The sequence below is a fragment of the Oncorhynchus masou genome, chromosome 31, assembly GCF_036934945.1.
Source record: "Oncorhynchus masou masou isolate Uvic2021 chromosome 31, UVic_Omas_1.1, whole genome shotgun sequence".
NCBI lineage: Eukaryota > Metazoa > Chordata > Actinopteri > Salmoniformes > Salmonidae > Oncorhynchus > Oncorhynchus masou.
Genome location: NC_088242.1, coordinates 55331354 through 55345349, shown reverse-complemented (window position 1 = coordinate 55345349; position 13996 = coordinate 55331354). Strand labels below are relative to the sequence as shown.

General features: G+C 43.9%; 1 protein-coding gene across 5 annotated transcripts in view; it reads left to right on the top strand.

The window, feature by feature from the left end:
- The window catches only part of LOC135524141 (ankyrin repeat domain-containing protein 27-like), a 34228-nt gene extending 23769 nt beyond the window's left edge, over positions 1-10459 (top strand). For 2 of the 5 annotated variants that reach the window (XM_064951357.1, XM_064951359.1), the window contains exons 15-27: positions 733-815; positions 1014-1129; positions 1330-1422; positions 1847-2044; positions 3816-3872; positions 4924-5040; positions 6349-6513; positions 6773-6970; positions 7180-7299; positions 7565-7738; positions 7999-8158; positions 8412-8493; positions 8767-10459. In XM_064951357.1, coding sequence (XP_064807429.1) covers positions 733-815; positions 1014-1129; positions 1330-1422; positions 1847-2044; positions 3816-3872; positions 4924-5040; positions 6349-6513; positions 6773-6970; positions 7180-7299; positions 7565-7738; positions 7999-8158; positions 8412-8493; positions 8767-9235 — 2032 coding nt within the window. In that variant the 3' untranslated portion in view covers positions 9236-10459. The remainder of the gene's footprint in view (positions 1-732; positions 816-1013; positions 1130-1329; positions 1423-1846; positions 2045-3815; positions 3873-4923; positions 5041-6348; positions 6514-6772; positions 6971-7179; positions 7300-7564; positions 7739-7998; positions 8159-8411; positions 8494-8766) is intronic. The other 3 variants (XM_064951358.1, XM_064951361.1, XM_064951360.1) reach the window with 3 other exon arrangements.
- Positions 10460-13996: the final 3537 nt, after the last annotated feature.

Sequence of the window (13996 nt, the reverse complement as noted above, 5' to 3'; positions counted from 1 at the left end):
ATATCCATAAATCTCCGTTTACTTGCCAAAGGGTCAAAGCTCGCGGGATTTGCACAATTAAACGCTCTATTGATAGAGGACATCTCGCGGAAGACATAGAAACTGTTCCCAGATCCATAGCTGGTTGGGAAGGGTGGGGGCGATGACGTCAAAGTTGCCCCAACTTTCTGGATGCCAAAACAAGTTTGGGAGATTGGCTGCCCTGTGAGTTCTGCTATACTTACAGACATAAAACGGTTTTAGAAGCTTTAGAGTGTTTTCTATTCAATAATTATTATTATATGCATATATTAGCAATTTTGGACAGAATTTATTTTCAGTTTACTATGGGCACGCAATTCATCCAAAGGGGGCAGTATTGTCCCGAGCCCTGAACAGGTTTTAACCCCCCCACAACAACTACTCCCCGGGCGCCAATAACGTGGACTTCGATTAAGGCAGCCCCCCCGCACCTCTGATTCAGAGGAATGCGGAAGACATTTTTCAATTGAATGCATTCAGCTGTGCAACTGACTAGATATCCCCTTTCCCCCACCTATCAGGTAAGTCTCAGACACTTCTAGTGTCTGTGTTTCTGCCTCTCTCACTCCTAGTGGAATCATATTCTCTTTCTGTGTTGTTGTCATTAAATGCAGTGGATAGAAACCGAACACATGATTTATTCTCCTACTTTTGTAATTCCCCTTGAAGTTTCATTTCCCTTTTCTCTATTACTGTGTCTGCTTCGCGCAGAAGACTGAATGACCCGTCCATTGTAACACCCTTCTCTCGAGACGATAGAGGATATACGCCACTTCATGTCGCTGCTATCTATGGTAGGTGATGCTAATAAGTGCCTGAGGGTGGCCTAATGAGCCACAAATCTTCCTTGGGACTACACATAGACCCTAAAGGCAGGGGGAATCGAAGTCCCCCATCCTCCACTTTCTGTACTTTTCATCCCCTTCCATCTGTCTCCCGTTCTCATTCCCCACTGTCTAAATGAAGTAAAAAGCCTGTCTTTGCCATGGCAGGTCAGTCCCTGTTGATCGACCTGCTGGTGTCTAAGGGCGCTCTGGTGAACGCCACAGACTACCACGCCCTCTCACCCCTGCACCTCTCCTGTCAGAAGGGCTACCAGGGAGTCACGGTGAGACGGGATGCTAGCAGGACAGTTATAGCCTGGTTCCAGATCTTTTTGTGCTGCCTTACCTACTCCTAAACAGATCTGGAACCAGGCTAGGATGAGCTACACTATATCACAGAAACTGTATGCAAAAAGGATACTTCTGTTACACAAACTGTTCAATCTCTCTGACATATTTTTCTCTCACTCTCTCTCCCACCCAGCTGCTGCTCTTGCACTATAAGGCGAACACGGATGCCCAGGACAACAATGGAAACACTCCTCTGCACCTGGCCTGTATGTATGGACATGAAGATGTAAGTCAGTCTGGGGAGCCACTCCAGTGTAAATCTGTCTTTTTAAAGTCACAATCTGTCATTTCAACAGCTTTTGACTGTGCCAATTTGGTCATCTGAGGGATAGAGCTGAGGAAGTGCAACCAGTCTCAGTACATGGGATAGAAATGAAAGTATCTGTATCACACGAGGGTGCTGAGGGGTGGATGGCTCATAATAATGGCTTGGATGGAGTGAATAGAGATAGCTTCAATGCGTTTGATACCAGTGTTTGCGTTCAATGCCATTCCATTCCAGCCAATACTATGAGCCCATCCTTTCTGCTGTAAATGAGTACAGGTATATGGAGGATGATGACGATAGCCTCTACTCACAGTGTCACGCTCTATGGTAGTTCAGAGAAGATTGCTTTTAGTCTGACGGTGTTATCCCATCCGTGTCCCAGTGTGTTAAGGCTCTGGTGTACTACGACCTGCCCACGTGCCGTCTGAACATCCAGAACGACAAGGGGGACACCCCCCTGCACATCGCGGCCCGCTGGGGCTACGAGGGCATCATCGAGGTTCTGCTGGAGAACGGAGCCAGCACCACCATCTACAACAAGGCCAAGGACTCTCCACTACAGTGTGCTTTGAATTCTAAGGTGAGGAGTGAGACCCCCTGATCTGCTAAAACCACCTAATATATGCTATTTGGCACACACTTTTATCCAAAGCGACTTAGTCAGTCACATGCAAACATTTTACCACCTACCCAGATGGGCCCTTTATTTATTTTTTTAAATGATGTGTTTCGGTAAGTTGAAAGCTGAATAGTCGGGGGAGAAGGGCCTTGGTCAGGGAGGTGACCAAGAACTCGATGGTCACTCTGACAGAGCTCCAGAGTTCCTCTGTGGAGATGGGATAAATTTACAGAAGGAAAACCATCTCTGCAGCACTCCACAGTGGCCAGACGGAAGCAAATGACAGCCCACTTGGAGTTTGCCAAAAGGCACCTAAAGGACTCTGACCCTGAGAAACAAGATATAACTCGTTGGTCTGAATGCCAAGTGTCACATCTAGAGGAAACCTGGCACCATCCCTACGGTGAAGCATGTTTTTCAGCGGCAGGGACTGGGAGACTAGTCAGGATCGAGGGAAAGCTGAACGGTGCAAAGTATAGAGATCCTTGATGAACCTGCTCAAGTCCTCCGACTGGGGCGATGTTTCACCTTCCAACAGGACAATGACCCTAAGCACACAGTCAAGACAACGCAGGAGTGGCTTCGGGACAAGTCTCTGAATGTCCAGCCAGAGCCAGGACTTCGACACGATCTAACATCTCAATAGCTGTGCAGCGACGCTCCCAATCCAACCTGACCGAGCTTGAGAGGATCTGCAGAGAAGAATGGGAGAAACTTCCCAAATACAGGTGTGCCAAGCTTGTAGCGTCATACCCAAGAGGCTGTAATCGCTGCCAAATGTGCTTCAACAAAGTACTGAGTAAAGGGTGTCGTGGTCATTTCCTGTATTACTAAATGAGGAGGGCTTACAAACCACACACAAGTCAGAGTTATATTTTAAACGTAATCCTTAATTATATGAACTTCACCATAGCCCTTTGACTCTCAGATCAATTCAGTGTCTATAAATGAATTATGAAAGTGCTTACAAAATAATTCTAGTATCTTTTATAGCCATGATACACCCCTCAACTCACATGACGAACCACAGATCTCAGAAACATCACAAAGGGCCTTTTACTTGAGAGAGCAGTATCCCATAGCCAGATAGCATTAGCTATAAATTATTGTTCAGTTTGTTCTCAATATCAATTGTCAACTTTAGATACTCCCATCTCAAATACAACCCACCCCTGGACAAGCTCACTGAGGGGAGTGACTTGTGCACAGACATTGTGAAGCCAAGAGATAATTGGTTCCCCCTTAATCATCCCTTCACATGGTTTAACAGATACATTCACATATGAAGACAAGCCTGACCTCTCCCCTCTCTGGGCCCAAGTGAATTTTCCCAAGAGAAGAGAGAAAAATGCAACTGCTGACAGTATAGTCCAAAAAGAGACATTCTAATGACAAGGATCTCACATAAGCATATTATGAAAGTAAATAAAACATCTGTTACCTAACTAATTCTGATTCAGCAAGGGTCTGACTACTTATGTAAATGTTTCCGTTTTATTTTTAATTTTTAACTAAGTGCTTTGTCATTATGGGGTATTGTGTGTAGATTGATGGGGAGGAAAAACAATTGAATCAATTTTAGAATAAGGCTGTAATGTAACAAAATGTGTAAAAAGTCAAGGGGTCTGAATACTTTCCCAATGCACTGTATGTGCTCATATGTAAGTAAGTGTGTGTGTGTGTGTGTGTGTGTGTGTGTGTGTGTGTGTTTGTACCAATGTCTGTCTTGCAGATTTTGATGCTGCTGGAGTTGACACACAACAGTTCTCACAGAAGAGATGGCAAGGATGTAAGTCAAATGTCATCACATAGGAGAAGAGTTGACTCAGAATAGTGGAACTACAGCATTTCATTTGATAAACAAATGGCTCTGACCAGCCAAGCTGTTAAAATACCATTAACCAGAATCCTGTAGGTGTATTGTCCTATATATTCCAAAGAAATCTCTTTACTTGCTCTGCTCGAAGCAGCCTGGGCCCAGTTTCCCAAAAGCATCTCAAGGCTAAGTTCATTGTTAAAACCTTCGTAGGAGCATCGTTAAATCCCCGAGCTGTTACCCAAAACCGTCGTTGGTGGAGTTTCACTTGAAAACGCTAGATGTTTACTCACTACCTCAGACCACTCGAAGAACAAGCTAAGTGGGTCGTTAGAAAATCTCTGCTAAACTTAGAATCAAGATGTTTCTGTCTCTCTGTAACCGCAGATAACTTGAGAACGAACTTAAAAGTGGCCAATGTCTTTGCAATTGCCACAAACAAGCGAATGATACAAAGATGCTTCAAATACAAACCGAGATCACTGCATTAAAATAATATAGTATATGCTACATAGGCCTATGTATTTGAATGATATTGAACTCAATTTCATGTTCAATCAATTACGTCTTATTTTTCTTATTTTAGGCTACTGTCTTAAATTGCCTCAATATATTTAATGTTGTGAAACAACGAGCGCAATGATGTGCCAAATCTGTGATTTAGTGCATTATTATGGGGTAAGCATTAGAATAAGCCGCCTCAACATTTGCAGCCATGTAATATCTATTTAGGAGCTGATCCGTCGTCAGAATTGCAGAATCATTTGAATGAGATTGAATGGAGAAAGCTGATCTGAGAGCGGCGCTATCAGTATCGACACATGCGCCATCTAAGCACTTAGCTAACATGGTCTACGTGGTGTTTTGGGAAAAGCATGTGACATCTTCGGACGTTATAGTAACGATGCATCGTTAAAACACTGGTAAGTTTTTAAGTTCTAATCGGGAAACCGGATCATGATCTGGGTGTGGTATGGCCAGCTGATTGACGGGGCTCTCTCTCTCCCCCTGCTGTCCCTGCCAGTCCCCTAACCGCTCTCCCGAGGCCTCTGTCTGCAGCAGCCGCCGTTCCTCTGTCTCCAGCACCACCTCCCAGAGCTCTGAGGCCAGGCCCGACTGCGACAGGGTCCTCCACAAAGAGGTGAGCAGAGCACTCAGGACCCCTGTTTTAGGCAGAGTTGACCCTGAAAATGTCTGAGGAGTACCATCCTCTTAATTCAATTATTGAGCGCGAGGGCAAAATGTAGATTTCTGCCAAAAAAGACATATCCAAAAGTAATTATTTTCATGAGATGGCCATAAACAATAACTGGTAATGCTGCATAGTTTTAGAAAGGTCTGGGACTCACCCTTCTGGTAAGTGGTTATAAATTGCTGAAGTGTACTCACTTTTGATGACACAAGCTGAAGAACATAGTACAAATATGAGAAATCATACGATTTTTTTTTTCTTCCCCCTATTCAACAAAAGTAGGGCAATGGGCTTAAAATGACTGAAGTGCTTTCTAAATATAGTAACAATCAAATTCTAAACGTCTTACTATAAGATTTCAGCTTTATAACTGTAAAATAAGTATGACCATACTTAGTGACAGTACAATATTGGCACCATTTTTCATAGAACCGACAACTTTTTCCGCCAAACGTCCTCTGAGCGACTCAGACACCATTCAAATGTGTGCAGACTTGTTACAACTTCTGCTTTAAGCACGGAGATTTTGTGCATCTGTGACCTAGAGGAAGTGATCTTGTTTAATTTCTGCAAAATTCATTTCTGTTTTTTTCCATCTGTTACATCTGCTAGACTCTCCCGTTTTCATATGCGCTATTCCATGTGCATCTACAAAATCAAATCAAATTTTATTTGTCACATACACATGGTTAGCAGATGTTAATGCGAGTGTAGCGAAATGCTTGTGCTTCTAGTTCCGACAATGCAGTAATAACCAACAAGTAATCTAACTAACAATTCCTAAACTACTGTCTTACTGAGGGTCACAGGAACTGGAAATCGTTCCTTTGTCTGGATAGGCCAGAAAATGTCATGTCGCTTCCTATGCAAATGTCTGTGAACCTCACAGCTGCGCTTGCAAATAGTGCATTTGAATCAAGACAACCAGAACTTTTAGGGAATGTAAAGCAATTGATGTTGCGTCTTTCACAGAGCACACTGTGCACATAAATATCAGTCAGAACTAGTCCAGAACCGCTCAAAGTCCCCTAAATAGCGGACTTAATATTTTAAGGAACAGAAATGGGGAGGGAATGTAGGTGAAATTAGCTGCAGTATTTTTCTATTTATTGAGGGATGCTAATATTTAGAGCTTTCACACAAGGTTTTGGAGAACTGACTATATCTGTAGTTTGTAATCCATGTTGGCAGTTTCTAAAGGCCCTGCATTTACTGTCTGGTGTTCTAATAGGCTGCGCCTCTCTGTTTGACTGACAGGTGGAGAAGTTGCTGCGTGCGGCCGCCGATGGAGACATAGAGATGGTGCGGTACCTGTTGGAGTGGTTGGACGAGGAGCCAGAGGAGGAGGAAGCAGGGCTGCCCTCCTGGACTAAGTTGTGCCACCCACTGTGCCAGTGTCCACACTGTGGGCCGTCACAGAAGGTCAGACAACAACCCTCATGTGTCCTCACTACTGCAGGCTCCATACCCTGACAAACACACTTACCAAACCTCTTTCTGATGTACAATGAGCAAACAAACAGCAGTCTTCACACAGGGCCTTACTGGTAGTAATAAAGCTATGGTGAATGGAGATTTTGTTGAGTTTTTTTGTAATGTTCCTGCAGAGCTGTCCAGTTAACTTAATGTCTGTGCCTTTGTCTGTTTTATTGTGTGCATGTGCGCGTGTGTTTGCCTCCAGAAGTTTGTGTGCCTGCAGGCCAGTGGTCTGGGTGTGAACAGCAGTAGTGTGGATGGCTTCACTCCCCTACACGTGGCGGCGCTCCATGGTCACACGGCGCTGGTGTCCCTGCTCAGCCGCAACGGGGCCAACGTCAACGCACGCAACAGCCAGAGTGCCACGCCACTGCACCTGGCCAGCCAGAACAGCCACATACAGGTGGGCACACAGTACTATAATTTAGCTGCGTTTGATTGAGCTTCCCTGGCTCATCAGAAACTGCGGAATAGTCCCAGCACCCTTCCATCTCGGACTCCAGGCAGACTCGCCCAGAAGTTTGAAGTGTTTGAAAGAACACGCAGGTCTGCTGCAGATTGTCTGGGGCGAAGATGGGAAAAGATTCAATCTCTCATTGGTTTTATGTTCAGGTAGTGACATCACTGCTGGAGTGCAACGCCAAGCTGAATAAGAAGGATCGCTATGGCAACACCCCTCTGATTCACACCTGCCTCAGAGGTCACCTGGACACGGCAACCATCCTGCTGCAGGTGAACAGAACACTGATACTGCTGCCCCCTAGTGGGTCAAACAGGCCAACACCATCACACTGGAGAAATAAACAGCTAAGTGGGGTCTTTATAGCTAGCTGCTAGGGACCAAAAAGTAGAAAAATGATAGCAGTGCAATCACCTGACAAAGACCATGTTGGTCCAAACCTTGTAAACCATACCACCTAAGCTTCATTAAAAAGGCCGCCTATTGTGAGCAGCAAAACGGTGTGCGATCAGACGTTTCTATATTGTCTTCCTCCAGAGCAACGCCTCAGTGAACCTGTCCAACATCCAGGGCAACACGGCCCTGCACGAGGCTGTGAAAGGGGGCCACCTGGCCCTGGTGGAGCTGTTACTGCAGGCTGGAGCCTTGGTCCACATGAGGAACAAGAGACAAAGGACAGCACTGGACTGTGCCGTGGAGACCAGGGGAAAAGTGAGAATCTAACAGCCACTGAAGGGTTAGATCAGGGTCAAGGTGACCACTTGTTAAACAGAGTTGCACAAAGATGTACAGTATGTGCAACTTTATTTTTCTTAGATTTGCTAACTCTCTGTTCATCAGCACCTCACCAACTGTTTTGTGTATGGGTCTACATGTCATTATTTTCAGTAGCAGATCTGAACCAACAACCATAGAGCTGGGGGAAGTAATGAGTTCTTTATGAAATGGGCTTTTTGTTTTTCCACTTTCAGAACACTGAAATCCTGAGGACTCTTCAGAAGGCATCTGGACTCTCCCACAATGCTGAACCAATCAAACGGCTCTCTGTGCCCAAGGGGGCTCTGGGTAAGAGAGTCGGTATAGACACCAGCCACTGTTTTTCCTTGACCACCTTCCTGCTAGAGCATGAAGGTACAGCGATATGTTGCAAATAACACACAATGAAATGTCTTCTCACCAACTTTGTCACCTAGTAATTCTCTTGGTCTTTTTGGGGACCAATCTACTACTGCCATATTTTGGATTATTGGGGTTTGTTTTCCAACACCCAATTAATTTAAACTATGTTCCACTGTCCATACCATCATACCACTTAGAATGCATGCCCATGGTATCCTGCTGTGGATATGGAACAGTCTTTCTTACTTCTTTCTCCCAATCCCAGCACACACATTTGTCCAGCGGCTCAAGCATCAGCAGGTTAATGTCAGTGGGAGACGTCAGAAGCTGGCCCAGTCAATAAACCGGTCAGTACCATGGAAAATATTGTGTGCCACTTTGTGGAAAATGTATGCTGTCCTTCATAGTGAAGTTAATCTCAATTTGACTACAGTTTGCAAAAAGATCAGTTGAGACCATGTGCGGTTTGTTTGTTTAGTTAGATGTTAAACGTTTCCTAGATGGAAAATGTGTTCCGACGTACACAAAGCCGTTTCGATAAACGTACATTTTAAGGAACTGCTATGCTTCGGTGCAATTCCTCTGAGCTTGTGAATGTTGTTTGATGTTTTTTTTTTCAGTGTTCAGCAAATGAAGAAAGGTCTTCCCAGGGACACCAGTGTGCCTTCCATCAAGTCCCCCACTCCTGAGAGGTGTAAACTGAGGCGGGGGGAGACCCTGGAGAGCAGTGGGCCATTCAGCATCTACTCTAGCCCAGAGGGAAGCCCCAAGCCTGGTGACCAAAGGGACAGAGAGAGGGCCCTGAGCCGCAGTCACACCGTGGACACAGTGCACCCCCAGTCTCCTCAGTGGGGCCGGGACCGGAGACACACAGGAGAGGCCGAGGCAAATGAGGACACTCGCGAGGTTCCGTCACACTCACCTAGCCAAGTCAATGCAGACGAAGACCGAAACGGAGAGGAAAAGAATGTCCACACCTCACCAGACACCGAAGTAGCGTCTAAGAGGAACTGTCCTGAGACTGAGGGCCCACCCAAAGACATGGAGGACCTGGTAGAAGAATTGGTGGTAGAAATAGAGGTACTCTGAGGCGCAGAGGCCAAGGCAGACCCCAGTCAAGGGAGAACTTGCACAGTGTGGGTTAACCAGAGAAGAGTGTGGGGCCTACTTTTAGTTAGTTGACCTGACTGTTATTTTAAGCACTTTTTCTCCTTGCCTTCACGAAAAAGGGATGCAAAACATGTTGATTCAACTTCATGCGAATGTAATTCTGTTTTAGCTTATTTTAGTTTTGTTGCTCACCCTTATAAAAGAGACGGTCGATAGAACATTCTGACAGTGGATAGTGACATTGCATATCAGTATGTTTTATTGTTTTGTCTACTTGACAAAAATGCTAATCTGAATATCTATGATTATGTTACATCTGGACGTTTTTTTTATTTGAACATATAAAATCAGGGCTCTATTTTTTAAAATGTAGTTTAATTTGATTACAGTCCTGCGGTTTGGATTTTATTCCCTTTAGAAAACCAGAAATTGACATAGGTTAGAAATGTCCATTTATAGTTTTCTATCTATAACACAATGGTGTGTGGCATTTGAATGACTATGCATAGTGAGGCCACACTTGTATCCCAGTGAATGTCGAAACACTTAGAATAGTTATCTTGGTTGCTTTGTAGGTAGAGAGAGAACCATAAGTGTATACGCACAAATCTATATACGGTAGCTCAATCCACTGACTCCACAAATGGATAGTACTGTTGCTAAATACTGCTTTGAGAATATAATAACACAATTGCCATATTTAATTTGTTTATCCATCACCTTTATTCTGATATTTATCCTGTAGAAAATAATAGAATGCAAAAACAAAAGGGTTTAATTTAGCATTCAACTGATAATTCAATTTCACCTCTATGGCAGTTGATCCTAATCCTGCTAAGCGAGGCCACATAGGACCCAACCAATTCTATGGGGAGTTTGCACTTTACCAAGTACCATTTTGTTTGGGGGGGGTTTATTAGCAACACTCTGAAATCTCAGTAGTTTTGAACTGACATTTATTGAACTCATCATTATCCAGCACATACAGTACATTGAACACAGATGACTAGCATCAGCGTACAGATGTATTTTTTTATTTCAAAGTTACTGTTTTGGTTTATACAGTAGCAGTTGTTTACTCCAATCTCAATGTTATTTTCATACTAAAGTATTTTATTACATTTTTAAAAATGTTAGATGCAGTGAACGTGCCTTATTTAATTTGTCAAAATAACCTGTAATAAATTCATGATCAAGAGGTCATTTGTTTTGACTATTGTGTTCTTTGCAAGAGTTGGCTTATTGTTGGTAATTGTTCAAATATTGTGCTTTATGATAGACTAGGTAAGTTGGTTAATGTTGTGATTTTTCTACTGTTAAAATATTGTTTTAAAGACACACTCCAGCTATTTCTGAGCTTTTCTAGTTGAAAACAATATTCCATGCATAAATACAGTGTAGGAACATACAATAATGGAGGCCATTCATGGAGTTGGTCTGATGGTGCCCTCTGTCATTGGCCTCCCCCTTGCTTGAGGAGCAATACAGAACAAAAGAGGAAAGCGAAAACTCAGTCCTACTCATTACTCCAAATACTTAATTACGGCACTTTTGTTTTGAGCCGGCTTTGAACGTGGCACCGTGAGGCAGCCCGGTTCTACTGTTCTAGAGCGGAAATGCTCTTTTAGGTTCTACCTCGGGAAGAATGACACAGGCTACATATTCACGAATTGGAGGTGGGAATGAACGTCGGTCATTTTCACGTTGAGTGGAGAAACCTCAAATGGGGCACTGGCAACTGTTAACGTTAGCAAGACAGATAGTGTAGCTAGCTTGAGGTTTTGATTTTTTTGTGCGGGCGCCCAGTGCCGCCCCCAAATCCACCACTGGTCTGCGAGCAGGAGTTGACAGAGAGAGCTTTCAATTTTGTGCAGATATGGGATATACATTTGAAAATAAATTATAAATGTAGTTTATTTATTTGTTATCCAATCATGATGGAACGTCCCAAATCCTATACCCTAGACACCCACCTGAGCGACCCATACACTGAGTAGTCTTTATCTGTTTTATAGGCCTACTGCAATTAGCCTTTACCCAGCCAAGACAGAAGGATACATGCAGTCAGAGACCCACTAAAGCAGCATTGCCCCCTCAAGATTCTGAGCCTGCCTGGCAGAGTTGGTCTTACAAGGCCAAAGCCCCTGGATGAGTGAGCATAATATACAAGGAATTTCTCAGAGCTGCTAATGAGAACCTTGATGACCTTGTACCTAGCCGGTGGGAATTCCGGTGGGGTGCCCCCACCCAGGTAGTGGCAATGCTGGCAACACGAGCTGCACTAACACATGGGGAGGGGTTCAGACTTTGACATTCAGAGAGGGGTAAAATGATTGTGCCCCTGGTGGCACAAAATAAACAAAGGTCTGACTGCACAGAGATGCTTGGGGAAATGATCACAAAGGGGGACCAGTGTGTGTGTGTGTTTCAGGGGAAGGGAGTGTATCGGAGCTCCATCAGCTAGGACTTGACATTGGTTAATGAAATCTCCCCATTCTTGCTCAATTTTGCATGCCTCTCAAACAGCTACAACTGTAGACGCATTTGCACATCAAGTCCTTTGAGTTGGGCTCAGGGATGGAACAACCTTTGAATATCTCCGCTTGTGGTTGTTTTTGGGGGAAAGGTGGGGAGTGTGTGTGTGTACAGTTGAAGTCGGAAGTTTGCATACACCTTAGCCAAATACATTTCAACTCAGTTTTTCACAATTCCTGACATTTAATCCTAGTAAAGATTCCCTGTTTAAGGTCAGTTAGGATCAACACTTTATTTTAAGAATGTGAAATGCCATAATAGTAGAGAATAATTTATTTTAGCTTTCATTTCTTACATACATTCCCAGTGGGTCAGAAGTTTACATACACTCAATTAGTATTTGGTAGCATTGCCTTGAAATTGTTTAACTTGGATCAGATGTTTTGAGTTGCCTTCCACAAGCTTCCCACAATAAGTTGGGTGAATTTTGGCCCATTCCTCCTGACAGAGCTGGTGTAACTGAGTCAGGTTTGTAGGCCTTGCTTGCACACGCTTTTTCAGTTCTGCTCACAAATTTTCTATAGGATTGAGGTCAGGGCTTTGTGATGGCCACTCCAAGACCTACCTCATAATGCCATCTATTTTTTGAAGTGCACCAGTCCTTCCTGCAGCAAAGAACCCCACAACATGATGCTGCCAGAGGACATTTCTCCAAAAAGTAAGATCTTTCTCCCCATGTGCAGTTGCAAACTGTAGTCTGGCTTTTTTATGGCGGTTTTGGAGCAGAGGCTTCTTCCTTGCTGATCAGCCTTTCAGGTCGATATAGGACTTGTTTTACTGTGGATGTAGATACTTTTGTGCCTGTTTCCTCCATCCTCCATAATGACAAAGATATTTAGAAATGTTTGCACATTTAATAAAAAAACATACCTTATTTACAGAAGTATTCAGACCATTTGCTATGAGACTCAAAATTGAGCTCAGGTGCATCCTGTGTCCATTGATCATCCTTGATGTTTCTACAACTTGATTGTTTACCTGTGGTAAACACAATTTAATGGACATGATTTGGAAAGGCACACACCTGCCTATATAAGGTCCCACAGCTGACATTGCATGTCAGAGCAAAAACCAAGCTATGAGGTCGAAGGAATTGTCCGTAGAGCTCAGAGACAGGATTGTGTCGAGGCACAGATCTGGGGAAGGTTACCAAAACATTTGTGCATCATTGAAGGTCCCCGAGAACACAGTGGCCTCCATCATTCTTAAATGGAAGAAGTTTGGAACCACCAAGACTTCCAAGAGCTGGTCGCCGGGCCAAATTGAGCAATCAGGGGACAAGGGAGGTAGACCAAGAACCCAATGGTCACTCTGACACAGCTCCAGAGTTCCTCTGTGGAAATGGGAGAAGCTTCCAGAAGGACAACCATCTCTGCAGCCCTCCACCAATCAGGCCTTTATGGTAGAGTGGCCAGATGGAAGCCACTCCTTAGTAAAAGGCACATGACAGCCCACTTGGAGTCTGCCAAAAGGTACCTAAAGGACTCTGACCATGAGTAACAAGATTCTCTGGTCTGATGAAACCAAGATTGAACTCTTTGGCCTGAATGCCAAGCGTCACGTCTGGAGGAAATCTGGCACCATATATATGGTGAAGCATGGTGGTGGCAGCACCATGCTGTGGGGATCATTTTCAGTGGTAGGGACAAGGAGACTAGTCAGGATCGAGGGAAAGATTAACGGAGCAAAGTACAGAGAGGTCCTTGATGAAAACCTGCTCCAGAGTGCTCAAGACTTCAGACTGGGGTGAAGGTTCACCTTCCAACAGGACTCTAAGCACACAGCCAAGACAACTCAGGAGTGGCTTTGGGACGCACTGCATTATTTCTGCCTCATGCACCAATTCATATTGTTACTCCTATGACCAGAGAAAGTGAAATATTTCTCAGTATTAAAAAAGACTAGTCACTAATAATAACAACGCATGGGGGATTGGAAATGATGCAGACAATTTCATTGATGGAAGCTACAATCGATCTACAGTATTAAAGCTGATCTACCCCCAAATATAATATTTACAAAATAATCAAATACAGTGCCTTGCGAAAGTATTCGGCCCCCTTGAACTTTGCGACCTTTTGCCACATTTCAGGCTTCAAACATAAAGATATAAAACTGTATTTTTTTGTGAAGAATCAACAAGTGGGACACAATCATGAAGTGGAACGACATTTATTGGATATTTCAAACTTTTTTAACAAATCA